The sequence below is a fragment of the Channa argus genome, chromosome 22 (assembly GCF_033026475.1).
Source record: "Channa argus isolate prfri chromosome 22, Channa argus male v1.0, whole genome shotgun sequence".
In the NCBI taxonomy this organism is placed as follows: Eukaryota; Metazoa; Chordata; class Actinopteri; order Anabantiformes; family Channidae; genus Channa; species Channa argus.
The window spans coordinates 8,868,563-8,896,382 of NC_090218.1; the positions used below are offsets into that span (position 1 = coordinate 8,868,563).

General features: G+C 41.6%; 1 protein-coding gene across 2 annotated transcripts; it reads right to left on the reverse strand.

The window, feature by feature from the left end:
- Positions 1-2,596: 2,596 nt before the first annotated feature.
- gabra6b (gamma-aminobutyric acid type A receptor subunit alpha6b) lies at positions 2,597-27,789 on the reverse strand. Of its 2 annotated transcripts, XM_067491314.1 has the most exons (10): positions 27,506-27,789; positions 27,259-27,377; positions 26,821-26,888; positions 25,568-25,788; positions 24,980-25,062; positions 23,699-23,842; positions 23,184-23,336; positions 19,338-19,579; positions 11,500-11,756; positions 2,597-5,519 (listed from the first exon to the last, which is right to left on the reverse strand). In XM_067491314.1, the coding sequence occupies exons 1-10, from the start codon at positions 27,592-27,594 to the stop codon at positions 5,507-5,509; spliced, it is 1,389 nt and encodes a 462-aa protein (XP_067347415.1). In that variant the 5' UTR covers positions 27,595-27,789; the 3' UTR covers positions 2,597-5,506. The 2 variants fall into 2 exon arrangements, with proteins under 2 accessions (XP_067347415.1, XP_067347416.1); XM_067491315.1 differs by lacking the exon at positions 26,821-26,888 and having other exon boundaries at positions 27,506-27,787.
- Positions 27,790-27,820: the final 31 nt, after the last annotated feature.

A 27,820-nucleotide genomic window follows, 5' to 3' on the forward strand; every position in this document is an offset into this window, starting at 1 on the left:
TTAACAAAGCTTAAAGATGTTGTAATGGATTTAAAACCTGTTTTCGCGGCAAATAGTACAAAGACTACACATTTATTTACTTATTGTATCGGATGTGTTGCATAATACTAAACACTGGGTACATTCTGCTCAGGATAATGAGATCATGAGTCTATGTAAAGACCACAACAGCCTCAACATGATAAACGCTTCAGGCCATCAGTTTCCATACATTCAACAGTTGGAATGGGATCTGCTGAGTGACTGTGCCACTTATCACAGGTTGTTTTATGTACTGTACTGCCACTGAGCAGCAAGTGGAATTGTAGGCATGACACCACATTATATTCTTCAGAGGGAGAAAAAAATAAAAAACAAAAATGAAGGAACAAAACGAGAGTCAGCCGGCACCTCCACACAAAACGCCGCGGCTCGTGTTTCTGTCACACGGCGATGGACAGAAGGAGCGAGTCTGACTATGTTTCCCATCTGCGAGATGCGTCGAGTTCCTGGGTTATTGGTTTATGCCGTTGTTTTTCTTCTTTAGCAACATCTCACCATATAAGGCAGGAAAGAGCTGGAGATCTGCTCATGTGCCCCTTTAATTTATTCACCTTTTATTTGAATCCAGTACCCCCCCCCCACCCCCCCACACACACCCATCTTCCCATTTATTCTATCTCGCTCCTGCTTCTCTCCACTACCCTCACTTCGTTCCTGACTTTCCTCTCGCTCTTCCATCTTTCCACCATTTCTCTCACCTTTCTATTCCTCGCTCCTCCCTGCATCATCCCTTTCCCTCTCATTCTGTCTCTCCATCCTCTCTCCTGGGTTGACAGTGTGGAAAGTTGATGAATCAGACTGCATGTGACAGTCTGGCATTTGAGTGAATGTGATGTGGTTAATATGGTGCCTGCTGACAGCACTGTGGAACTGTTCATAGTGAAGGAGCACGGAGACCCAGCTACCCTCGCTCTCTACGTGGCAGTGTGTCTGTATAGAGGAGAATGTGTGTACATTTTTCTCCTGAGGGTCAAAGGTCAGCAGAACAAGCTGCCTCTTTTTTTTTTTCTCTGCCTACACGTATCATCCATGCTTCAACAGCTATTCCCTCAAGAGTTCACCATCACCATGGCTGTGAAAGCCAAACAGCTTCGCTCACAGGAGAAAATAAAGGGCACACACAACTTTCTTCATACTGGTGGACTTGCAGTAAACAGCAGGTGCTCACAAATCTCATGTTACATGATCCTTTCCTGTGGATCAAGCTCACTTTGGAAAGGAGGGGAGCGTTAAATATAAAGGGTTACAACACTTGGCACCATTTCCTCTTTCTTAATCAGCACTTCATTTATAGTGACACCTTACACTGAGCACTTTGGAGTTTTCACACTCTCTTAGCATTTTATTTACAACTAGAATTTCTCTTCTATGTCAATTATAAATGGAACAACTGACTAATGAAACTAGTTTTATATGAATCTTTCAAGGATATTTTTTAGTACTAAAAAACAAGAACCAACACACACACAGAAGTACTGAATAGGTGTCTTCATAAATGGCCAATAAACCTCAAGCCAAACGGTTTGCTACATTACTGTATTCATATTTATTTATATACAAATAGTTATTATGCCTTATCATAGATTTGACAGGACAGCAATAAGATGACGTAAGGATCGAGAGGAATGAAGAATGACATGTACCAAAGGTCCCTAGCTGAACTAGACTTATCATGGTTTATGATGATTTGTGTCAAAGAAAAGAAAATGTACAACTCACATATGTAAATCATCTGGTGATTGTTACTGAATGCTGAGTATTTTTCAGTTCTTGCACTGGGAGGAATCAGTGTGCTGTAATTTTCTACATATGTATGAACACATGAGCATCTGTGTGAAGCCTCATGTATACACAGAGATATTTCCACATGTCAGTGTAAAACATATGGTGAGTCAGTGTGTAGGAGTTGAGCTCCAGAGTGTCTGTGGGAGGAAGGAGAGTGGAGAGGTGGTGAGGGAAAGGATTTAACTTGTGCACCAATAGGTGGCACTCTACCCTTTTGTGATTGGCTACAGTGACCCAGACTAGCACAGGTCTGGAAGCACATGCGCTTAGATCTGAATGGGACAGGAAGTTGGATGATGAAACTTCCTTTTGTCAGTTCTCTGCCTGCTGGCTGCTCTTAGAGTAGTGGAATAAAAGCAGGACTGAAAAGGGATGAGAGGGGGCTGATAGGTTACAGCACTCTGTTTCTTTAGGGGCTAAACGCTTTAGCTAAAAACTTCATCTGATGACAGCATGCATTGTTCATGTGTTCATTTTCATATATACACGTCATAGAACATCGTATTTCTCAACCTACACGCAGTTGGTGTAACCCATTCACAGAGCAGAACATACTGAGGGTGAATTACATAAGTGCATGAGTCAGCCACCACGCACAACATCTCATATGACATCATTAGTATGAATATTTGAAGTAAACAAGTCACATTTAGTGTACACTTTGCATTCACGTGTGAGCTGAGAAGACACACATGAAACTGGTCACGTTAAACCACGGTTTAATGTGCAATTATTTCCCAGCGTCACACGAAGCTTAAAGCCTTTACAGAGTGCATCTTCATCAATCAGCAAAGCCTCCAAGATGTTGGTTTATACAAAGAGACTGTAAGAGGGAACTATAGGTATATACATAATTCATCTTTATTGAACATAATAATATACATTCTTATGGAAAAAGTAAGTAGGAGTGGGACAATTGACTAAAATTGCACTAAAAAGAGGCCGTGACGGTACAAAATGATGCTAAACTGCTAAAACAAAACTGTGGTCTGCGATTCAAACTAAGTCAAAATGGAGTGTAGCTGATCATCGAGCAGTTTCGTACAGTCGGAACACAGAGCAGCCTACCGAAATACATAATCATATTTACAAAATATACATGTTCAAATACAATGTAAACCATTCACTGTCTTCTAAAGTGTGTTCACCAAAAATAAAATAAAATAAAATGAACAATGGCTGAATTAAAGAATCAATAAAGCTCATGCCTGAGGAAGAAAACCAAATGACTAAAGGACAGTTTGTGGCTGCAGTCGCCATAGCTTAAAAGATTTTTTTTTTCCTATGGAGTTCACAACCTTCTACATTCAACAACCCTAACAAGCACAAAAAGGGTTGGAGGTCATGCAAGTGAGGTTCTCCCAGAGGTGCAATGGAGCTGTCAGGGCTTCCTGTGATAGAGCCTGACAAACAGGCCAATCAGGGCTGAGAGGCCCCGTCTCTTCAGCCTCTGCCTCAAAGACAGAGGAGCGCAGGGTGGGGAAGTAGAGAGAGAGAAAAAAAAAGGGGGGGGGGGGGGATACAAAGAGAGTTCACACAGCCTGACACCACTGTTCTTTCAGTCCTCTGGTGCATAAGTGAATAAAAGAAAACATGCAACAACAGGCAGCAAAATGATGAATCATTCGCATTTCTGGGCCACGGTTACACATCCTCTTAATGCCAAGTGATGAAATATTTAAGATACTATCATGTATCATTTTACGGTAACCATGATCTTTGTGTGAGCCTAACAAAGACTTCCAAGGGGCTGAGTCTGACCTTAGTTACGCTCTAGCTGCCATGCACAGGTGCTGTACAACGTGACCGTTTGATTTCCTTGGCTGCTGTTTCACACAACTGTCTGATGCTGGTGTTCGCTCCTGGCGATGGAGTTGCTCGTTTGCAACCACTTTACGAAAACTTACCAACGTCCGAACGTGGTTTCAGGCGATGAATCCCACCCTCAGGGATGCATTCGTGGTCTATATTGTATTTCTTTATTGCATTGCATATTTTCATCTTTAAAAGAAAAATAAATGATGCACTTTGTTTAACACCTTATGTGGTCTTCATCATTTGCAAAACTTAGTAATAAAACAGGGGCAATTTACAACTGTGAAGCTTTTTTTTTTTTAACAAAGTTTGTGTGATGACTTCAAATTAAATCCAATATCCGCTAATTAGCTGGAATGTGCACAGCTTTGAAGACTACACAATAATCGTTTGGCACAGTGTATAGTCTTTATTTTATGTCAAAAGACACCTGTGTTAATAAGCAACACCGTTAATGATCATCCTCATGGATGATGGATGAGGAAAGAAACACATATCAGCTCATATGCAGATGCCACATTAACATTGTTAGCCGACTTCAACATGCTACCTGCTCCACTTCATTGGAAAGATTGCATACTCATATGCAAATCCACCCAAGTGGATAATAAAAGAGTATGTTTTTGCATTTTGTATAATTGATGATTATAGGTTTATGTGCTTTTTTTTCAATGAAAACCAGAAGCCAAAGCTGTCATCTCCAGAACAATTAGCAGAAATATTCTACTGTACCTTGAAATGACTAAAGGGCCTAAATCGTCTCAAAGAAAGGATGCAGGGTTTACAAAGAGCTTGCTGTGTGAGATGCTCGAGCGAGTTAATGTATCTGAAATGTTTTCTTTCTTTTTCTAAATCTCTGACATAGGATGTGTCTCACATCCCTTATGACTCATTGTTGAAAACTAATTCCTGTGTAAAACAAACCTAAACATATGTTTTCCCTTCACTGTGTCATTTGAATTTTCCAGATGGATCACATACAGCTTTGAGCTACAACAATGTTTTCTATGCAAGTCATATTATTCATGCACTGATATTTCTATCTAGGACATAGGAACGTGTCTTTGTGAAAAGCATGGAGAAGTGTGGCATGAGTGATGCTTTAGTGTCTGTATTTGCATCTGCACTTTCCTCCATCCACATGTGCATGAGACAGTGAATATTAAACCAGCCCAATGTCTGTGTGGAACACAACATGAAAATGCTTTGAAGATTTTCCTGCACTTCCTCTGTACTCCATCAGCGGAGGGAAATTGAGCTAATGAACCAAAAAAAAAAAAAAAGGAACGAGGTTGTGGGAGGGGGGTTAAAAAAATAGCAGAGAGAAGAAGTAGGAGTGAAAGAGTCCCTGCCACTCAGTCCAGTATTCACACTTGATCCAGGCAGGCCGACAGTTTATAGCTCATCCCCTCGAGTGTGTTCAAAATATCAAACACATGCAACTTTGCTGTTATGTGTGGAAATGCATGCATGTTGCACACATACAGCGACATATACACACAACAAAGGAGGGGCTCCGCCTGTAGCTCTGCAGCTCAGCCGTTACATCTTTCCCCATCCACTCAGCCAAGGGGACATGGAAAGAAGAAGTTTTATAGTATGCAACTTTAAAAAAATAAAAAACTGGTAGAGAAGAGCAATAAAGAAGTGAGGGAGACACACGAGAGTTGCAGTTTGAATTTGTTCCACAGTGTGGAACAAGCTGAGAGCTCCTGGGTCAAGTTGGCAATAGGAGGTGGTACATCTGCTCTTAAGAACTTAAAAAGGGAAACAAAGCACTGAGGCGGCATAAAATAGTGCCTGGCAAGTGTCTGTCATCTAATTTGTGTGTGTGTGTGTGTGTGTGTGCAGACAAACTCTTGGTTTAGACGGTGTCCCTGTAAGACAGGAGGAGAAGAAAGAAGAGGAGAATTAGTAAAGAAAAAACTGGCCACACGTGTGTATGTTAAAAAGAGAGAGTGAAAAATGTTCCCTCAAGCAAATAAAGGTTTTCTCATAGAATTATGGAATATATTTTATCATCTTCAAACATGTAAGTATTTGCATATACACACCTACACACACACACACACACACCTACTCATATTCGCATCCATCCACATCTGCCTGCACACAAGCACAAACAACCATTGGTATGATGTAACAACATGCTCCTGTGCAACTGGCATCAGTTAAAGACTGAATTAATTTTTTTTTTTCCAGGTTTTATTGGATTTTATTTTTAGTCCCTTGTTGCCAATGCTGCTCACAAGGACCTTGTGAAAATCGTCTAGGAACCTCTGCCAGGTAGTTCACACCTCCACATCCTGTGCCTGATGTGTTATAGCAGGAGACACATTTGACAGCACTGAGAGCCATTTTCAGCCAGAGAACTAGCATGGCTGCTGGCAAAAAACAAAAAATAGAGAGAAAGAAAGAAAAAAACAAAAAAAGCAGGATTTCTGCGTGTTTTGGTTGGTAGGTGAAGAGGCATTTGGGGACACTGTAGGCAAAGTGTGCTCTTGTGCAAAAAAAATGAGGACGAAATTCTATTGAAGTCATTTGATTTTGAAAGTTGAAACAATCGGTGCAAAGCATTTGGCATAAAATGTGTATGTGTGTGTAGGTGTGGGGACTGACGTTCCCTTTTTAGTTCAAACCTTTGCACTGTATGTGACAACTATGCAGTAACGGTTAAAATGAAAAGTAACACTTGACATGAAACGTGCAGAGTTTTGACAGGCAGAATATTTGTGAATATTTCAGCCGAATAATAAGACGCCTGCTCATACAGTATAGCAAATACTGCATGTTGATTGTTGTGGTCATACGTGTCCGAATAACACTGCAAGGTTACTAGATACACACTTAAATGTTTGCATGAAAATGAAAATGATCATAGCTAAATCAACATCAATGCAATTCAAACCAGTTTAAAAATAAATAAATAATCAAATTCATAGATTATGGTAAATGTAATTAGCTTGGGCATTTTATTGTGCCATATTGTCCGTGCACTTGCCATCTTTACCGCTGACACAGCCCCAGGTATTAGTCACTAATACATTTATTTAAGGCCCACGAGTGATGAGTCATGATTGTATCAGGCAACCTAAAGACACACTGACAGACGGATACTGGCTCCTGCGGAAACTTGACCTTTAACCTTTTGCCGATGGACCCAGGCAAGGCTGCTAGCTTATATTAAATGTTTTTGCCAAACTAACCAGATGGCAAATATGCATCTATACAGCCAGCAAAGAAGATTAAGAGACGAGACATCAGCACAGTCCTACAGAGACAAGCTTCCTCTTTGCTCTGAAACGGCTGGATGATTAATGCTGAGTAGGTAAAGCAGAGGGACATCGCTCTGCTTGCCTGTAGGCCTGTCCTGTCTTAACAAAGATGAAGCGGAGTACAGGCAGTTCACTGGAGAGGGGGGGTGGGGGAGGATAGAGACAGGAAAGGGGGCAGCAGAAAGAGGGAGAGAGTGTATCTGAGAGGGTGACACCGAGATAAAGTGAGAAATAGAAAAAGCAATTGAGTGTGAGGGAAAGCAGGGGAGTGTATATGAAGTGAAGTCGGGGACAGAGAGCTGGTTTCTTGTGTGATAGTTTGTCTTCTAAGGATTTACTAACACAGATGTCCATGTAAACACAGGTGGATGTGTGAGAAATGCACTCATGCAGGGACACACAGCGGATGTAGCAATCCCCACAGTTCCCGGGAGGCCACGGACAGAAATATGATAGATGGGGGGGATCGTCGTTTTTATCGGCCTTCCTCACTCCCTGTCTGAGTGGCCTGTAATTGAATGATCGTTACACCAAAGTTATTGCTACGTCCCCACAGTTGAAAATAGAAATTGAGTTCGAAACAGCATTTAGTGGTTTTGATTTATGGGAAACAATGGGAACCTTGTTTTTCAAGCCTGGCACTCTGATGGGCAATAAAGAGGAACAAGGCTTTTCGCCTGCTGTACCCACTCTGACACAGATCCACCAGTCAGTCAGCCAGCCTGCAACCAGTCCGCAAACCAGCTGGGGCCCTTCATGGAAGGAAGTGTTTTCAGCAAATTTGTTTCCTTCAAGTCTCGCCCTGAATGGTGCTATTCATTAAAATAGACTCCAGTCGGTAGGCACTGCTGCCATAGCACATTTATACACTTGTGTGCCTCCGTCCTCACTCACAGAAGTGGACGCACACACACAAATCCACCTGCGCACGCGAAACTCACAAAAAGCAGATTCTCTTTTCTTCTGGTCCAGCTCCTCTTTGCAGGAGGCCTTTCCATAATAAAAGCAAAGCCACAAAGAGAGAGAAAAAGGGCTCTGTTGCATGCGCCGCTATCCGCTTTCAGTCAGAGGCACTGGAGCCGTATATTTATTTCTGTGAAGTGAAAAGGGACGTGATATTTGGATTAAGGTGGTTCTAACTCAGAATCAAGGGGTCACTAATGTGGGTGGTGGTGTATCCAAATAGCTATGAATTGCAAAGTGTTAACTGTGGAGTTGTGATGCTGCATTACGGTCACGTTAACTGCTGTACGAGGTTCGTGTCTGATTGGCAAGAACTCGAGTCTACAGTAACTGCAATACATCTTAGTTTTTCTTGGATGTAAGCATGTGAGGGTAAACCCTACTCCAATTACAGATGGATTAGTGGACGGGACTACTGGGCACAGAGTCCGGGGGCCCGAGAGATCAGGGTCTGTAAGCCCCTGAAGGTACTGATTATATGTTGTTTGAAAAAAAAAAAAAAAAACATCAACTCAAAAAGACCACAACAACATGCAAAGCAGCTCAGAAATAATGAACATAGTCCTGAGACTTTCTAGAACAAACTAAACATTTCTAACAGTAAAAGTATGCAAATAATAAATAACATCACCCAAAATAAAAAATAAAAAAATGTCCACAAATGAACACAAACAGATCATAAAGCAAAAGTTAAATTTCAATCGAAAACAAAGGGTTCTTTTGTTATTTATCCATAACTCCAAAGCCCCTGAAATACACCGGCAGCTCACTCGCCACACGGCTTCATCCATGCAATTGGATGCAAACATGTCCTGCAAAAAAAAAAATCATTTTTAATTCCTGTTGAATTCCAGGACGTAAATTCCATCACTTTATTGCTAATATATAAGGAATTTTTAAGTATCTGCTTTCTCCCAATACATGAAGAGAACCAGAGAGTGGCACTAAGATGGTCGGTCACACGGAGAAATCCTGATGCCTGCAAACACGGTCGTGTCATCAGACTTGTCTCATCACAGACCACAGGGCTTTTCTCGTTTTAGAGAAAGAGCCAGCGAACCAAAGGACCTGAACCCACACACCAGAAACGCCTAAGGACTGGTGATGCACATCAATACTGTGCACATAAATGCACAGCCAGGCATGTGCATCTGTTGGGAGCATATGGGACAAATCAAACGCAAGTGCACACACACACACACACACACATCATAAAAAGCCATTTCTCCTTCAGCACCCTGTGAAGGCGTTAAACCCCACAGGCTCAGAGAGACGAGATACATCTCCTCCTTGATATCCTCAAAATATTGCAGCGTGATGTCATCTGTTGACAGACATATTGCTTTGGCAATACCGCTGCTACGAACACTGCTGTGTGTATCTGCAATCGATAAAAGCCGTGAGTCATGTACATGTCTCACTTTATTAAGTGCATTTGAAAGATGTCACTTGTGAGAATTATCCGCTGCACTTCTGAAACCCAGTATGTTTGTTTCAAGTGACATTCTTCATACTGTTTGATGTGTGTGTGTATACACACTCACACACACACGGCTCATCTTTCACAGGACAGCGACCCTAAACACACTGGCAGGTTAACAAAGGAGTGGCTACAGGACAACTCTGTGAATGTCCTTGAGTGGCCCGGCAAGAGTCCAGACTTGAACCCAATTGAACGTCTCTGCAGAGATCTGAAAAGGGCTGTGCATCGACGCTCCCCGTCCAACCCGATGGAGCTTGTGAGCTACTGCAAAGAGGAAGGGGAGACACTGCCCCAAAACAGGTTTGGCCGCTTTGTAGCATCATACTCAAAAAGACTTGAGGCTGTAATTGTAAAAAAGCTTAAGAAAGATAGATTTTAATCCATTTCGGAATAAGGCTGTAAAAGTGACTACTTTCTGGATGCACTGTAAACTGGTGACACACTAGTTGTATTTTATTAATAAAGTAGGGAAAAGTTATAAAACTATGCAAAAACTATAATTAAGGGGTTTTATTAAAGTGTTCGGCCAAATATCTGAAATTCTAGAAACTATGGATTTGAGTGAAATGTCTAACATCTGGAAACATTGTTATGACACTAAAAAGTGATGGACATTTAGATTTGTAAATGTAGTTTTAGTTGCTCCCGGACACATTTCTATTGTGTTGCAGCTTTTGCAGCACATTTCATCATTTATTTGTGTTGTGGCTTTTGCAGCACGTTTCTTTGCTTGTGTTTTCTATATTGTCAGTGCAATGAGCTCTCAGGGCCACCGTAGATATGGCAAAAATGACAAAAATAAAAACACTGGGAGAATGTGATCGCTGTCACCAATACAATAGGATAAGATTCAAGTTGTACATCTCCACTGGACTTTCTGGAGCTATACACAAACAGTTCTCTCGCTGTGTGAGATGTGCAGAGGTGTTACGGAGTGAAGTGTCACGTCTTACCAACACTCTTTCTTTGGCTTCGTACTGATCTGGCTACAGAGAGCAGTTTACTCAGTGAGGTATTCAGATTTAATGTTCATTAGTGACAGCTGCTGGAGATGTCTGTCACTTTAACCAGTAAGTGCAGTGCCAGTACCGGTGTGAATGTCATTTGCTAATGACCGGCTAATTAGTCAGAGATTAGCAGATCAATTTTTAGCCAAACTCAGAGTAATTCACCAGTTTGTACAAATAAGTCTTCACACTCCCGCAGCAGGAAGCTGAGCGGTTGAAACCAGCTGCGAAGGAGACCAGCAGTGCTGCAGAACTAACAGGCTGCATTAAAGTTCAGTTGATACTGATCTTTAAAAAAAAAAAAAAAAAGGCCCAAATTAGCATCAATACTGATCCTCAAACACACACCAGAACAAAGGTTGCTTTACTTGCCATCACTGAGGTGACAGTTGGTGACACCCTTCTGTACAGTACATGGCCTAACGTATGTGGGTCCTGTAGCCAGTGCAGCCATTTAATAAAACCTGTGCCCAATCTGTAAAGGCTTGTTTAAAGGAGATGGGTTATTAGGCTGGCAAACACTCATACAAACCAGAGGAGTGATATGCTGTATACTGCATGCAGTACATCAAACTCACCTAGAAGAAGAACTGACCGAATTGCACCACGCATGTTTCATCTAGATGATTTTCTGAATTCTGAGGGCAATTCTGTGCACTCAACCATGTAGTGTGGTTTAAAACACGTCTAATTATAGATCACTGCACTCTAAATCTAAACACACATTAAAGACTAAAGTAAGATATGCAGACGTACATCGTGAATCACTTGTAAACCAGCAGTTACTGTTGGAATTTATTCGTAAGATGTAGGAGTTTAAAAAGGGGAAAATCTGATTCAGTTTCATTCCCCACAGTGTAAAACAGCAATCAATCTGCTGGATGTCTGCATTGTGAGTTTTGGCAGGAATAATGGGCTAAAACCAAGCTTTTAAACACACACACACACACACACACACACAGAACTTGGCTAAGGTTATGCAAGATTTAACCAAACAAATTACACTCAGTGAGGAGGTAGTGCACAAAAATAGACCCACCATCTCTCTCTGACTTATGCAATAAACACCACCCGGTGCTCAACAAAACAAATGCTGGAAGTATTTGTAAGAACCATGCCATCTGTTCACCTGGACATTTCCATGGTGTCCTTGGTGAGATAGACGATCCAGTAGACCAGGTTGAAGGCGCCGAATGAAAGGGGGAAGAGGATGCGGGAGTACTTGTCGATGATACTGGTCCCAGTCAGAACGTTGTTGGCCGGGACGGCTGAACCCTGCTGCAGGAAGGTGTGGGCGTTGACGGGTGGGTTGGGAAATGTTTTGGCAGGGCGGTCAAACAGCGGGGCAGAGTTGATCCGCTTCTTAAGCGCACTACTGGCTTCCATCTAGATGAGGCAAAGAGAAAGATTTGGAAACTGTCAGTGGAAAAAAAAATCACATCAAACAGAATATTGTCCGATGCTGCACTGTTGCATCCAGTGAGTGATACAATCATAACATACTGAAGTAGCTATAGATAGATATAGATATAGCAAGTGCACCATAGCCGGTTGGGTTAAACACAAGAATGTCAATTACTGTATAATTTTCCTGTTGATTTGATGTGATTTCGACTGATGCCATGATACAGATGTGTGCAGCTGTGGCAAACATATTGTAAAAAGAGGCTCGCGGTGTATCGACAGCTTGTTATCACTGCGCCTGATCAACTCTCGGTGAACCACTGTAAAACACAGCTCACGCTCGCTGCTTCAAGACTTGTAAATCAGATACAGTGTTAGTATACAGGGAGGAAAGCAGTGTGCATCCGAAAGATGGGTGGAGAAACACCGTGTTGCCTGTTGGTGCCGTCAGCCAGAGGAGGCTAAAATAGCGAGCAATCCCCGTTTTTCAAATACAGGAAACTGCATAACTTCTCAACAGAAGAGCCACTGGAACAGATGCCATCGGTGTTATGTTCAAAGAAATGAGCACAGTCCCAAAAAATCCCCAAAAAACCTTATTAAATGTATAGAATGTTTTGTCCTGTCGAAACCTTGTGACTGCAAAACTCCATATTTTATAGGGACGTACAATGTTTGTACACAAGCTATTGAAAGTCTAAGTCTTGACGTGTGTCCCCACTATTACTTGGACCATCAGTGTCTGCCAGTGTATCTCAATAGCTTAATTGTGGATTGAGGAGGATTTTGCTGTCCAGCTAGTCACACTAAAAGCTAAACAATTAAGTACTCGTATCGGTACTCGGTTTTGCTAAGTACTCCATCGTAAGTACTTGTTCTCAGTCTGGGAAAAAGCTGCATTGGGGCATCCCTTGTCAAAATCCTTCGGAGTGCAGAAAACACCACCTGGATGAAAATCCAGGTGATGAATTACAGTGAATTACAGTGTGTGCATCGATTGTATCTGAAGGGGAAAAGTCCAGTGTCCTAAATGACCACTACATCAGGCTGTGGCTTGAAATGTCAGCAGAAAAAAAATTGCATGTATTAGCTTGTGTACAGTGACTTGCAAAAGTGTTTATTTTTTCTCCACTATTTGTCACGTTACAACCATAAATGTAAATGTACTTTATGGGGGTTTAATGTGAGAGACCGACACAGACGCTCTGCAACAATTTTACTCTCTGGATGTGCATAGATGGTAGAGACAAACCCCAAAAGAATTGCACGCGGTCCTACAACCAAGGGGGGCTGAAAACAAAGGCACTTCCCACTTTTCAGATAATTATTTGTAAAAAAAAATGTTGAAACCATTTGTCATTTTCCTCGCATTTCACCATTATGTACCACTTTGTGTTGGTCTTTCACATGAAATCCCAATAAAATACATTTACTTTTGTGGTTGTATGTATGTTCCGCTGATCCGATGTGTACCAGCTATAACAACATGCCTGTTTGGCTTCTTTGTCAAATGCCAGAGGGATCAGCTCCACTTCTCTTTATCCACTGCCCCAGATTTTGACAGACCCACTTTGACATAGGCAGAATGGGCATAGAGTGATTGACAGATGTATGTTGTTTTGGTATATGTGTGTGTGTGTTTGTGTTGAGAGGGGGTTTATAGCTAGAGTTACATATTGTCCTATTTGTCTTATTGTGTGTGCGTAGGTGTGTGAGAAATAAGGTTACACTAACCGCACACTATCAATACATCTGACACGGGAGTAAGTGCATGCAGGTTCTTTGGTGTAGGAGTTGAGTGGGTGTACATGCTGTGGATGAATATCATGAATATCAAAGGTGTTTGTAAATGTATTTTATACTAATATATTTGAAGCAAGACCATCAGCATCCTGAACATATCCACTATGGCACTGCTTTGTTTTCATTGCTTTGCTTCATGATCTGTGTATTCTGATCTGTGTATTCTAGCAGTTTACATGCTACAGTTTTAGTGCATTAGTGATCTCTGCAACTGATCCATTCATATAGTGATCCCCATTGGAACCTTTCTCAAAATATTATAATGGCTACCAGGGGTAAAATTAATGGTTATAGAAAGTCTATGATGTAACCTTAGTTGAATAGCTGCAAAAGTGTTTGCCACCATCATGCAAATAGGTGAATGGGAAGCAACTTTGTAAAGTGCTTTAAGTGCCTGCAAGGTAGGAAAGTGCAGTCCACTTAGGATTTAAGGTAAATTGCTAATCAGCAGCTTAGCTCGGAATGCAGTGTGAGGGCTGAGCTGTGTTAATTATTAATATGTAATTCTTTAAAAAGGCCTGATGGATGAAAGGAAGTGCAGAAATGACTTCATCATGTTGCTTTCACACCTGCGCTGCAACCCTGGACTTCTCTAGACCGTTTTCAGAGGGACTGCATATCATAACTGCAAATGTCCAAAGTTTACATGTAAACAGCTTTAGTAACTTTATTTACTGTTGGACACAGTGATGGTGCCCTTTGTTCACACTTCAATCTCTTAACCAACACTTTTGGTTTAATCCAGTCATTTTAGAAATAATTTGGTGGACGAAACAAAACGTTACATTTACTTGCAGGAAATTTGAAACACATCGTGACAAAAATATCATTTACTTTTTGCATTTTTTTCCATTTACACTTACGACCTGGGCAAACACACATCAGTTAGAAGACAAAAAAGCTATTAAGATGTAAGCATAAATGCTACAGACAGATGTTTTCATGGATGGATTCCTCATCAGGCCAACATAAAGCCACCACAGAGAGATGGAAATTACACATAATGTAAAGGGACATGAAACAAAAAAGGGAAATTAAATGACACTGAGCAGTTACAAATGACCAAAAGGAGACACATATGACCAGAAAGAGAGAAAATTTACATTCAAAGCTGTATGATGCCTCTTCTGTATAGGACAGGTGGGGGACAATGGAGGTCCTTTGCCTTTTTTTAAATTATCTGTCTGCAATGAAAATACCCCTAAAGGTTATGTAGGGGATGCTGTGAAACACACTAGCACCAACCAAAAGGATCGGAGGTCCTTCAATTTGACACCGTTCCACTAGGTTGGCTGAGAGAAGGCAGGCTTCTTGGCAATTTCTGAGGAGCAAGGACTGTTTGGAATCTCCAGTTATCACATTGCAACACACAGGATCTGCTTGAGACACTGAATGCAAACAGAAACACGTTTGCAAAAAGACTCCGCGGGGTAATTCAGGGACTAAACACTGACACGGCATTTTTTTGGTTGTCAGCACTCTTGCCCGATCCGAAAAATCCTGACAGACACTCAGTCTAATTGTGGGAACGCCAGGAAAAATGCTTGAAAATCACAACGGCCCCGGCATAATTAGGATGTCGCTCCACCCAAGCGACGTTCAACAAACCTGCAATTACATGTACAAGTACCTGTAGCTGGGCCTATAAATAAAGGCCCCATCATTTAACCTTTCCATCTCTCTCTTCCCGTATTTCCTCCTACCAATGGTTGATGTTCTGTGAATTTCCTGCACCACCTACTCACACACACCATCAACAATGCGTGCAGTACTGTTTACACACTCCTATAAACAGCCCCTTCCCCTTTTTGTGTTTACAGCCGTATATTTGATACATTAAATGAACCATTTGACTCGTGTTACTGCGAGCGTTTCAGTCCTGTTATGGCTTCACCTGACAGACACAACAGGTCATAATCGTGACATCGGAAAGATGGCCGTTTCTATTCCCAGTGAAACCGCATTGTTATTTTTTTTAATGTTTTCTATGTAACGAAGAGTCTTCCCTCCTACGTATTTGGTGAAAGCAGTCATTTTCCATGATGCATCCCTCCCACTCTATCTTTCTCTCAGTGTAACTCTCTCTCGCACACGAAAACAAACCGCACAGGCGCCTCACGTCCATCTCTCCATCTTGCTGCACAAAAAAAAAAAATGGTCGGGCCAGCTTCCCTCGGCCCCCTCTCGGCCCCCACTTCTCATGAGCCTGCAGTGATCTGCTGGATTCCCTTAATCTATGGCTCTTACATAATCTGTAGCAACGCCGGTCAAAGGGCCACTGGCTGTCACTCTCTGTGGTTATCACGCAGTTACAGAGCAGAATAGTGGACTGGGAGAGAAGGATTGGATAGATGATACATGCACTGGAGATGATAGTGCATGGATGGAGGGGCATAATGTGCTGTAATTATAAGAGATTGTGTGTTCAAGTGTGGGGACAAGCATGGATAAAGCGGAGATTGCGGTGCTTCAGTTTTTATGTTTAGGTAGCACATTCAAGCAAAAAGGTAAGGAGAAAGATAAAAGGGGAACAGAGGTGTGTGTGTGTGTGTGTGTGTGTGTGCGTGTGTGTCAGTGCAGACAGAGTAGAGTGGAAAAGCACAGCCGGGGTCTAGAGATGAAGTAGAACACAAATAAGGATATTGTTAGTGAGTTTTTGTTTGTGCACGTGGGGGAAGAAAGTAAGGAGTGTGTGCTTATGAGAGTTGGTTTTTTACTGGGATGAGGGAGACTATGAAGGAGAGACCGGAGAGCGCGTTGTTCACGCTGCACATAATGCATGTGCGGCCACAATTAAGCATATTGGTGAACAGTTGGCAGACGTAATATCAAATATATTGCATCGCTAGTTGCATTGTTTACATAAAAATTATGCAAGCACCTGCTCTCCTGTCTGCAGTTTGGACAGAGAACCACTGAATTGGTCTTTAGGCCAAAGACCAGCCTCGTGCATCAAAGCATTTGATTAGTAACCTCAAATAAAGCACATGGTGAAGTGACACCTCAGAAACTTCCAGAATGCATGGAACCAAAACTAAGAGTAAACAACCATCAGCGTTGGGCTACTTACTCAGAGAATGTAACATAGTACTCATTACCCGTTACTCTGTTCAGAATTATTGTTATTACTTATTACTCCCTGTCAGAAGTAGCTTATTTCATTACTTGTTATCTAACGTCCCTGCATTTCATCCACCACATGTGGGGCCACAAGCTTTGTCAGTTCTTTGTTGCTTGTTGTAGTCGCTGTCGATGGTTAAGAACCAGTTTTACTTGTTTAGCCATTGAAGGACCATGTTCATCCTCTGCAGCTGCAGCAGGCTCATCTTTGTTTAAGTGCATCTCCATGAGCTCTACTATAAATTGTTGTGCTGTTTCAAGAGGTTTGACATTGCATTTTTCAAAGTGGACAGAAACGTACCTCTGCCTTCACACAATTTACATGTTACAATAATATTATATATTTCCAGCTGCTGAATGCTGGCAGTTCCATCTTCCACACCAACTTACTGCTTATGGTGACACATCCAAAAGCGTGACTTCTGGATCAGTGGCTTTCAGGTTGTCCCTCAGGGGTCACCAAAGAAGACCGTGTTCCGCACGTTGATTTGGCACGAGTTTTGACACTGGAATGCCCGTCCTGCCGCAACCCTCCCATTTTGTCTGGGCTCGGGACTGGCACCGCTCTTGGTAGCTGGGCAGGGCCAGCCATCATAAAGCACTTTTCTACTTTATTGGTACCCAGAGCACTTTACACTGCTTCTTATTACCAATTTGCACTCATACACCAATGGGAAAGCTGGGCTACAGTCCCCGGGACCAGCTCACTCACCGGGACAAGCAGCAATTCTGAACTAGATAACCTTTTGTAGACTGTGGCACCTTCACTCACTCTGACCCCTGATGTACTCTGGGAATATGCCAGCTCAAATCTAGAGGCAGTCGCCTTGAACATCTCTACAAAAGAACTGGTCTCACGGCACAAAAGGTAAAGCGTTATGAACGCATCCACATTGATAAAGACTTTCTCTAAAAGCCAGATCGTTAAATCTGGTGAAGGCAACACCAAAGTTCTATTCTCTAGTATCAAGAATATTTTGAAACCTCCTGACTCATCTGTATAGCAGCAGGGTCAGCTCGTCCATTTTGCTGCATAGTGAGGGCACGTAAGACAGGAACATACTGATCACGTCAGTGGAGATGCACAAACCCACACAAGCTTTTACCACTTCTCCGGAGCTTTGTTACACGACTCCTTCATCAAAATAGCCAGTAAAAATTAGAAGCCAGAAAAGTAGTAAGTGAGTCCACAGGGGTGGTAGCTCTGATGTTCATGAGCTCTTCCCTGGAGTAAGAGCAACCAGAAATGTGGCAGAAAACTGGATTAAAACACACAACCAGACAAAGTAGAGCACCCCGAAACAGTGAGGCCACCATCCGCGGCGCCACCTTAATGATAGCGGAAGAGCCAGGGATCAAACAAACAACCCTGGGGTTGGTGGATGACAGCTCTACCCGCTGAGCTGTTTTCAGTGGGATAAACTGCAATATTTTTATTTTTTTAAACTTTTGATGCCACTTGTTTCTGGGAAAAGTAATTTTAGTAAAGTAATGCATTAATGTAATCTCATGAACTTGAGATAGTAAAACTGTGAACTTTTTACAAACAAAGGACACGAGATGAATGAAACTGCCACTTTTTTATTTTTGCAGCTGGCAGGTGTAGCAGCCTCATGTGCTACACACAATTATCGTACAGCTAGTGTCGCTTGCCAGATTTTAGTATGCGTTAAGTTTATGATAGCGACTAAGAGAACATGCTGGACTCCTATTCTGATTAACGTTACTGATGTCACTCATCCGGATCAGGGAAGCAGGCAGGGATATGTGGACAAAACCCCAGATTTCTGAATATATTTATTTATATATATATATATAATATATTGCACCACATCCACGATGCCAACAGCAGAATGTGTGGACAAATGGTGACACATTCAATATAATGGACAATGAGGTGTCATGTGACATGATGACGTCGTGTGAAAACCCTCTAAACAGTGATATAACGGTATAACTATAATGGCCGTAACAACTGTTATTTTAAATCAGCATTCACAGCAAAATGATGCATATGCTGTTAAAAAGCATTAGTTATCAAACTGAGTGATGCCTCTATCACCTCTGCTTACAGTACAAAAGAATGTTATATTATCTATTGCAATTTTATCAAATTCTACACAGATACACAATAATTTAGCTCCACATAAGTCATATGTGACACATAGGATTCACTATTTCTGCTGCATTTAACAGGCCTCTTGCCTCATTTGATTCACTGTATTGTAATTTAAAGGCAGTGGGATACTTTTACTAAAGGATAAGAACGTTGGCAGTTTGCTAAGTTCGCAAACAATTGTCTCAATGTAAAGACGTATGGATTCAAAAAGACTACTGATGCCACGGAACGTGGAACGTCAGGATTTATTTTGGATAAACTTAATGCCCCCAGCTGCTTAGTTTAAAGAGAACGGCTTGATGTGGAGACAAAGAGAAGCCACAAAACCTTCTTCCTGCAAGTGTAACCTCAGCTCTGATCACCATTTATCATAGTGGCTAATTGCAATTTATGCCACTGTATCACAACACCACTAATCCTACGACCCCCTGCAACCTGGGTAGGAATGTCTCCACTTCCATCTGCTTCCTTTTCTTCACCGCATGTGATTACTTAGCTTAAATCAAGTGGGACGAACTTACTGAGGGAACCTCTCCATCGCTCCCTGTGGCTGCAGCCACCTTCATGGCCGCTGCCTTTCTCCGCTCACGACTGGCCTGCAGGGTGGAGAAGTAGTTGACGGCTGCAAACTCAATCAGGGCGGAGAAGACGAAGGCAAAGCAAACGGCGATGAACCAATCCATGGCTGTGGCATAAGAAACTTTGGGGAGAGAGTGGCGAGCGCTGATGCTGAGTGTTGTCATGGTCAGGACGGTGGTGATGCCTGCACATAGGAAGGAGACAAAAAAAAAAAAATAGAAACACCCTGATATATACAATTATTCTTGGAAGGCAAAAACACTCAGCACGCATGTATAAACTACATATTAGAAAATATCATCAGGCTAAACAGCTGCAAATCAGCCTGCCATTTGTCAGAAGGTCTTCAAATAGATCTATCAGAACTGTCAATTCAGAAAAGTTGAGTTATTATTTAAGTGGGAGCAAAAATTGGCAACAACTTTTTACAAAATTGCTTTTTCAACTCTCATGTTACCTTCTGTCAAATAATGTCTGTGATCAGTAGATCAGATAGTAGTTTATTAGACCGACATGCTGCAGAGATGATAGAACGTTTGTTTCTAACTAGGTATTGGCATGTACTGTTGTGAATCATTGTCCCAAACATTAAAAAAAAAAAAATCAGCAGTATTTCGAAAAGCTCTGGCACTTTCCTTTCACCAGTTTACTGAAAAGACATACTTTGATTGATGATTTAGACTTTTTCTAAAGACAAACATAAATACACGTGCTGTGTATTTTGACCTGAGTTTGCATGGGACTCGCCGTTTTCACACAGCGTACAGTGGATGCTAATTAAAGCTCTTATTAAATGAAATAAACACACGTTTCCATGTCTTCCCACATGCATGTGGGACGTAATTGCATACAGGCTGGAGTTTTGTAACATACACATGCCTGCACAGATATTGATTATTAATTTCAACCAATTCTTGAGCAAATGATCTGCTCTAAAATACAAATTATAACAATTACACGTCATTTTCTACAACAAATGAATCGAAACATACGAGACTGTAATATGCAAGAATACAAAACATTTTGCTCCTCAAACAAAAGTGTGTCCACAAAGCGGCTTTCCCAATCATTGACACATGACTGCAGATCTGTTTCATGGCATATAACTAAAATGTCAGGCCATGTGGCACATCAACTCAGTAAGATTTGCCAAAAAGTCACTTGAGGGAATGCTAATCTGTTCGTAAGCAGACTAACCCATGCCCCCGCACTGGCACGACAGTCTGATAAAAAGGCCTCCTGCAAATGACCAAACTAAAGCCACAAAGCATTTGATAATATGTGTCTGTTTCCCAGTACAGGCTATGGGGGAAACCATTAAAGAGGATAATGGATTAAAGCAAGAAATCTCTATGTATGTATTTGTGGAAAAAAGCAAAAGCACTTTTTTTTTTTAAAGTTCTCCTTCTAAACTTGCAGACTGCCGGGATCCCTTTGAGGGAAAAAAAGCCATGCGTGGATCTAAGGCGACTCATCATCGTGGCTACTGTTTGAAATACAGTAAATTTAGATCCCATAAGAGTTTTCAAACAAAATAAGGGCATTTTCACACCTAGAAGGACACCTGTTAATCACAAGAAAAAGGATTTTCTTCTGCCTTGGCCAAATTCCGTCCTTATTAAGTCAGACAAAGATGCTGACAATGTCTTAATGGCCCATTAACAAAGTACATATCTAATTCACTTTCATCAAACTAAAGCAAGCAGGGAAAAGGGGTCATTGAACACTGCTGTCCAATGCTTTTACAAAATGTGCTCTGTAGTTGTCCACATTTCATTAGCAGCCTGGGAACTTATGGGGGATTTAATGTTCCTAATAATGTCTCAAGAGCATTTTCAACAGAGAAAGGCCAACATCCTCCTTCGATAGCCTACCTACTGCTGACAGTCCCAATCTTAAGCGCGTGTTAAATGATTTCAAAAAGGGAGGGGTACGGGATGAATGCCTGTCAGGGTGGGAGGGAGCGTCAAGAGAAAGAAAACAGAGAAAGAATGAGTGTAGGAGGGAGGGGGATGAAGTATAAAGACAGGATAGAAATGAAATGCTTGGGGCATTTATGTGCTTTTATAGGAGTAAAAAGCAAGGTACAAATTAGGCCACACTCAATTAAGTCTGTGAGACTTGTGCCCAAGGGATTTTCAGCTCTTAGGGAGGTTGTTGACAATCCAGTGCACTACATGCTATGGCTTAATATACTGTCATGAAGCACGTTCGTGAAGCCATTTCTATAGCACTTTATCTCTTCTCCCTCCTTCGCAGCTTTCCATCTCACATGCCTGATCAATGACATTCATAAAATGTACCCGTTTGCTTTCAAGCCAAATCGTGTGCTTTATTGCCAAATATGCAGCCACAATTAACTAATGGTGGCAATGAAAGCAGTCTGTTTTAGGCGTATCTTCTTTTTGGTTTCAGCTCAATTTTTACGGGGCTTGGGACCACTGCTCAGATGTGTGCTGGCTTGTGCAACCTCGGAAGCGGATGTTGGGCAGTTTTGGGGCCTCATTGTCTCACCAAACAACAGGGACATATGTGTGGCCACCAACCATACATTCAATAGGTGGCCACTCTATCACCTGAGCCACTAGCACCCACTTTCTTTTTCTTTTTTTTTTTGTTTGAATACAACCCGACGTGCACTGATACTACAATGCACATGCCAATGTAGTAAAAAGGCATTTTAACCAGGTTTATCTCATATCGAGAAGTGAGTGAAACGATGTGGGAGATATGGTTTCCACATGCTAACAGTAATGATTGGGATGTATTCTCTGAAGTAGTATGCAAACCCGTAGGAGTGCGGCCTCACTTCCAGAGACAAGCACAGGCCACAGAACCATAATCATAATCAAAGTTGATGGAAATGTAACATTAAGGACAATGAAAAGCGTAGGAAATGTCTACACACTTTCTACTTTTTTCTTTGTCTCTGTCTTTTGTGTCTGTCTCGTTCCTCTTACTGGCCCCCCTTGTCTTTGTTCAGCGTCTCTCACCCCCTCTGATCCCGAGGCTCGAGTTTGGCGACAACTGTAGCATGATGTAATGTGAGCAAGCGGAACCTGCAAGGGCTCGGAAGAAGGCCAAGTAAACATCCTCCCCCTCTCTGGCCTTCCATGACCAATGTCAATTATTTCCAAATAATTCAGCTCAACTGAAGCGGAGGAGGAACCGAGATAATGAAGAAACGTTAAAACATACCGCAATGACTGTGTCAGTCTTTGTTCTTCCGCAGATGGTTGTATTTTAATAACAACTCCGTGCAGATTAAACCAATCACAGTGCAGAATGTCCGACTGCTTAAAGTTTGCAGAGCTAGAGTCACCCTGGGGTCAAGGAGTGGGAGGCAAATCGATAAATATGGAGAATTTAAATTGCTGTTTTAGATACTTGAGGAAAGTAAAGTTGAGTTTTGAGAACTGAGAACAAACACTTGATAATTTTACACATTGCAAATGTGTCTAAGACCTATAAGAATAAGACTCCACATCATAATGCAGCAGGTTAAAGGATAATTCTTTCTAATCTAAATCATTCACATTTTCAACAAACCCCATAAAGACACTACATCCTGCGAACACGTCACCCAATGGAGGGATGTGTCTACCTGATGTTCTATTGTTTCTCTGAACAACAATGAAAGGCTACAGCACAGATGAAGAAACTAATCCAGGTTAGAGACTGATTCCCTGCTATATGGAATGTCTGTGTGGGGATTATTAAAATTCCTTTATTCCAGAAAATTACTAAAGTTATTCCAAATTCACACAGCGAATTTAAAGAAATCTTACCAAAGACAGTCCGAGCTGGAACCGATTCCTTATTAATCCAAAAAGAGACTTGCGCGAGGATGACGGTCATAATACAGGGGATGTAGGTCTGAATCAGGAAGAAGCCCATTTTCCTTTGCAGGTGGAAGTGAACGGTCATGATGACATATTCACCTGAGACAGTAAACAACAACAACAATAATGAATTAAAAAAATATCAACTCATAAATATACAGAAACAGAACTGTCATTTAACATGTAAAACGTCTGCTTTGTGCAAAGATGGGGATTCTGATGGGATGTTATCTGGTGCCATGAAGCTATTTCTTTTTTTTTAGTATCGTGCTTTGGAATAAAAGCTCTTCTATCACTCACTGCAACACCAGGCAAAAATGTACTGTAAAGTTCACAATCGCTAAAAATGTCACAACGTCAAAGGTGGAAACCGTACATCACCCTCAACCCCATAGCTCCAAACTGTTGAAAAGGGTGGAACACACACGCTGCACATTGGACTGCAGTCAGTATTTGCTCACCTGTATTGGACTTAAGCTTCTCGCTCGACACCGTTTGGCCGATGAGGTCATACTGCAGCAAGCTGGATGATTCCCGCGGCACCTCGACAGAAGAAAGAGGACCTTTCTTCCACGTGTACACGATCTCGCTGATGGGGTAAGCATCTACACAAGATGGTTGAAGAGCCTTGTTAAAACGTGCTGAATCAGTGGCCTCTCCGGGCTGTTGGCATGTAATTCTTTGAGTAGTTAGAACTTATGTGTATTCCTTGTGTGGGTGATAGACTGGTGGCCTGTCCACAGGTTCCCCCCCACCCACTCACCCTATGACAGCTGAGACTATAACCCTTAACAGTGGATACAATAACAAATAGAGTGGATTAATCCTGAGTCTCATGCTAGCGAAAGCTTGAAATACACATCGTGGATGTAATTATTGGTGTGCGCTCTCATACAGTAGATAAGAAACAACCGGGCAATTGAAAGATTATCCTTATTTTTAAAGAATATATTTTGAAAAAAGGAAATGCTATAAATTTGAAAGCGGATGGATGTGAAGATACACTGAGCAGTCACAACCTTAATATCATTTCACAGACACTTTTACAACTTTTCTGAACATTTCAACCGCATTGAATGAGGAACTCCTGCCACAGCTTGGTAACATCTAATACAGCCCCTGAAAATATAAACAGGAAGTGGGGAGAAGCACCATGCATTATACATAAACTGTATTTTTGTCACGCAATTAAAAATATTATTATTAACATATGTGTTTGATATACTGTCACTTTGTTTTATTGTAATTATTTCTGCTTTGTTGTATTGATCTTGAGAAATATATTTCTTTTGCACGATAGGGTTGAATGTTCCAAAGTAAAACCTGCAGTGTGATGTATTTTCTTCTACACTCTGCAATAATATTCATAAGTGAAACATGCGTTTTACATTAGAGAGTAATGACGAGTTGTACGGCTGCACGAACAATGTGAACACCTAAATTCACAGGCCTCGGTTTATTTTCCCAGTGCTGTACCCTCCAAAAAAAAAAAAAAACAAGTTGAGTTTGCTTCCCCCAACTGCACCTATGTGTATGCGTCACCAAGTATCAGCAAATTGTGGGCTGTATTACAAAGTGATGTGACGTCTCATATTGAAATCCCAAACAGCCTCAAACATATCCTGTCATGCAGTCAGCTACGCGGTGACAGACTGATGATTTCTGAGTGACACCATCGGTCCGACCAGTGAGGCTCAGCGAAAACAACTAAACAAAAAAAAAATTAAAAAAATAAAACTCACAGCTACCAAACTTGAGCGGGCAGGTATGGCCGTCCATCGGGAAGTTCATCAGACGCATGGGGCACTCGGCATTTATGGTCAACCTGTCAGAATGGAGAGAAGAGAAAAGAAAAATTGAATGCAAGGTGAAGATTAATACATTTGTATTTTTGTTTAGGAAGTATATGACGCTGGTTGAGAAAGTTTAGTTCTTGCAAAGATAGGTAATTTTCAATAATGCACACAGTACGGATTAAATAAAGCCGCTAAACTCAGTCAATCAATGGTTTAAAGTAGAGCTGATCCGCTTAGATAATCTAGTTATTTTAAAAATGAAAATCTGTTTCTGTGCCAACTCTAGAGGCATTTTTTTCATGCTGCATTTCTCCTTTTGGAACAGAAGCTAGCGTCATGTTTGTTTGAATGGCTTTCCAGGCCTGTCTGCAGTATCAGATGGCACTATTTTTTTTTTTTCCTTTTTTGGAATGGCACTTCATTTCTTTCATGCCTGTGCATATTCTTGGATGCTTGTTTGTTTGATTTGATTTCCAGGTCTGTGCTCTATTCCGGTCTTGGCTGGGCTTGGCGCTCACTGTCCAGCACTGTTACCTCATGGTGTAGAGGATAGTTCCGTTCTGCATGATGCGGAACAGCTTGTTGGGGGTGGTCATGTTGTGAGAGATCGACCTCTTGCCATTCCGGAAAAACGTGTCCGGCGTCCAGATCTTGCTGACCATCAGGTTGTTGAGCCGCAGGATCTCGATGGGCCCCTCAAATTTCAGCCGTTCGTCGATCCACGTCTGGCGAAAGAACACGTCCATGGTGTATTCCTGGATGGTGGAGAGATTACGGGGCACGGATTTATTTACTACTACCACCACTCCTACTTCTGCTGCTGCTTCTGCTCTTGCTGCTACTATCTTCACTACCCCCAGAGAGGATGGCAGATGGGTTTGTCAGCAATGGTTTCTTTGGAACCTGCTGGATAGAGTTCTGGCAATGTGTCTGGCAGTGGGATTTTTATTTATTTTTTATTTTTTTCCCCCCCATCTTGGGACTCTTCAACTATTGCTGCCAGTGCTACTAAAAATCTGAAGTTAGGATTTGCATTTATTTATAAATTGTATGATCAAGGAATTTAGCTGTTCATGTTTAATTTTAGAAAGTTAATATGGCTTTTTATTTTTTATTTAACATAATAACAAGATAATGCAGAACACAAGCTGTAACTTCCTCAAAATATTCCCAAGATGACATCTATCTCATCCTGGGGACTTGAGTTAGAAGTGTCCACCAAACAAGCACCCTGACATGTCAATCAACAATTTTTTTTTCTCTATTGTCTGTATTAAATTCCTGTAGCAACTGTGCACGTTTAACTGATTACAAATTAACTGTATCGTAAATCTTAAGCATAAAAGCTACAATACAGAGTAAATGAATGGCCTCGCTAAAGAACCACCACCACTCTATCACATGGCAGTTCGAGCAGGCTTTAGCGAAACGGTATCTAAAGCCTAACCAGCGTAGAGTTCAACAGACACACAGCACTGAGCCTATCCCATGACAGGAGTAGCCAGCCTATACCATCCCAACATCAGCCCCATCTCTCTCTCTCTCCCTCTCTGATGGGTGGGGGGGGGGGGGATTGTCAACCAGATTAAACTCCTAAGCTGCACTAATGACATCCTGCCCAAATGCTGGAATAAAGACGACTAGGAGCACCGTGACTTGAAGCTACATGGGATAATATTGCACACATTTCCTATAGTGTTCATAACATGACAGTGGGTTTACTGACAAGTGATCAAAGAGATGTCTAAATCTTAGCAGCTAGTTAAGTGGCCTGGTGGTTTACATACCATCTCAACATCTGAAACAGGTCCAAAGCTGGTGACAAAGATATCAGTTTTAACCTCTGTAACTGGACCTACAGCAGGAGGATCAGTGGTTACTTCGATACACACACAAACAACAACTTTGGATCAGACATTTTCATGTTTTTCAAAACATAAAGCGGTGGAAATACACTTAATGTATAATCTATACAAAGAGCAGAAAGAGTATTAGAAATCACATTTGTTTTTAAAAAGAGAAACATTAATTCCTAGTGGATTCACACACTCCCTAGTGATTTTGACATCCCTGTACACATGAAACGCAACCAATTGAAGATTTACACATTAAAACATAAACTAAATAAATATGAGACACTGGAGTAAAACTTCTGGGCAAAGGAACATCGATGCAAACATTTATGAGGCGACATCATATAATATTTGGCACGCTCATTAACATACCTCCAAATCCCGGTCGCAGCCTGTTGTCATAACCGTCCAGTAATCGATCCAAAATACGCGTTATGTTATCCAGATAGATGCTGGTGTCGCTGTGCTGATTCCCCCAGACCCTGTTCGCACTGTGAATAAAGTACAAATGCTTTCAACAGCTGATAACAAAGAGTTTTCTCAGGCGCAAATCGCATCCACAGCGTTTGGTTGTCGTGCGTAAAAAGTCGGATGCGGAGAAAAGAGTTGTCATACTCACCAAGACAGAAATAAGCAAGTTAAAATGAAAGCCATGCCTCGCAAGCAGCCCACAACTAGAAATCCCTGGTCAACTTTTAACACCAGCATATTCCATCATGTCAAAGCACGAATAAACGCTGGTCAGGCTTTTTCCTTTTTTTCTCTCTCTCTCTCTCTCTTTTTTTTTTTTTTTTGGTTGTTATTGTTGCTGCGAACGGTGCGAGGAGATCGCGCCAGTCCAGCACGACTTGACTTCAGCTCTAGTGCGGTTGCGCCCGCCTCAGCCTGAATCGCTCAGATGGAAAAACCTGAAGAGTTTTTAAGAGAGTCAAGA

Excerpts from the sequence above, each read along its gene's own strand:
- gabra6b (XM_067491314.1), bottom strand. The coding sequence starts at position 27,594 with ATGCTGGTGTTAAAAGTTGACCAGGGATTTCTAGTTGTGGGCTGCTTG. Across the intron at positions 27,378-27,505 it reads ACTTGCTTATTTCTGTCTTG|TGCGAACAGGGTCTGGGGGA; the intron begins GTGAGTATGACA and ends CTTTATTCACAG. Across the intron at positions 25,789-26,820 it reads CTGTTTCAGATGTTGAGATG|GAATACACCATGGACGTGTT; the intron begins GTATGTAAACCA and ends TCCACCATCCAG.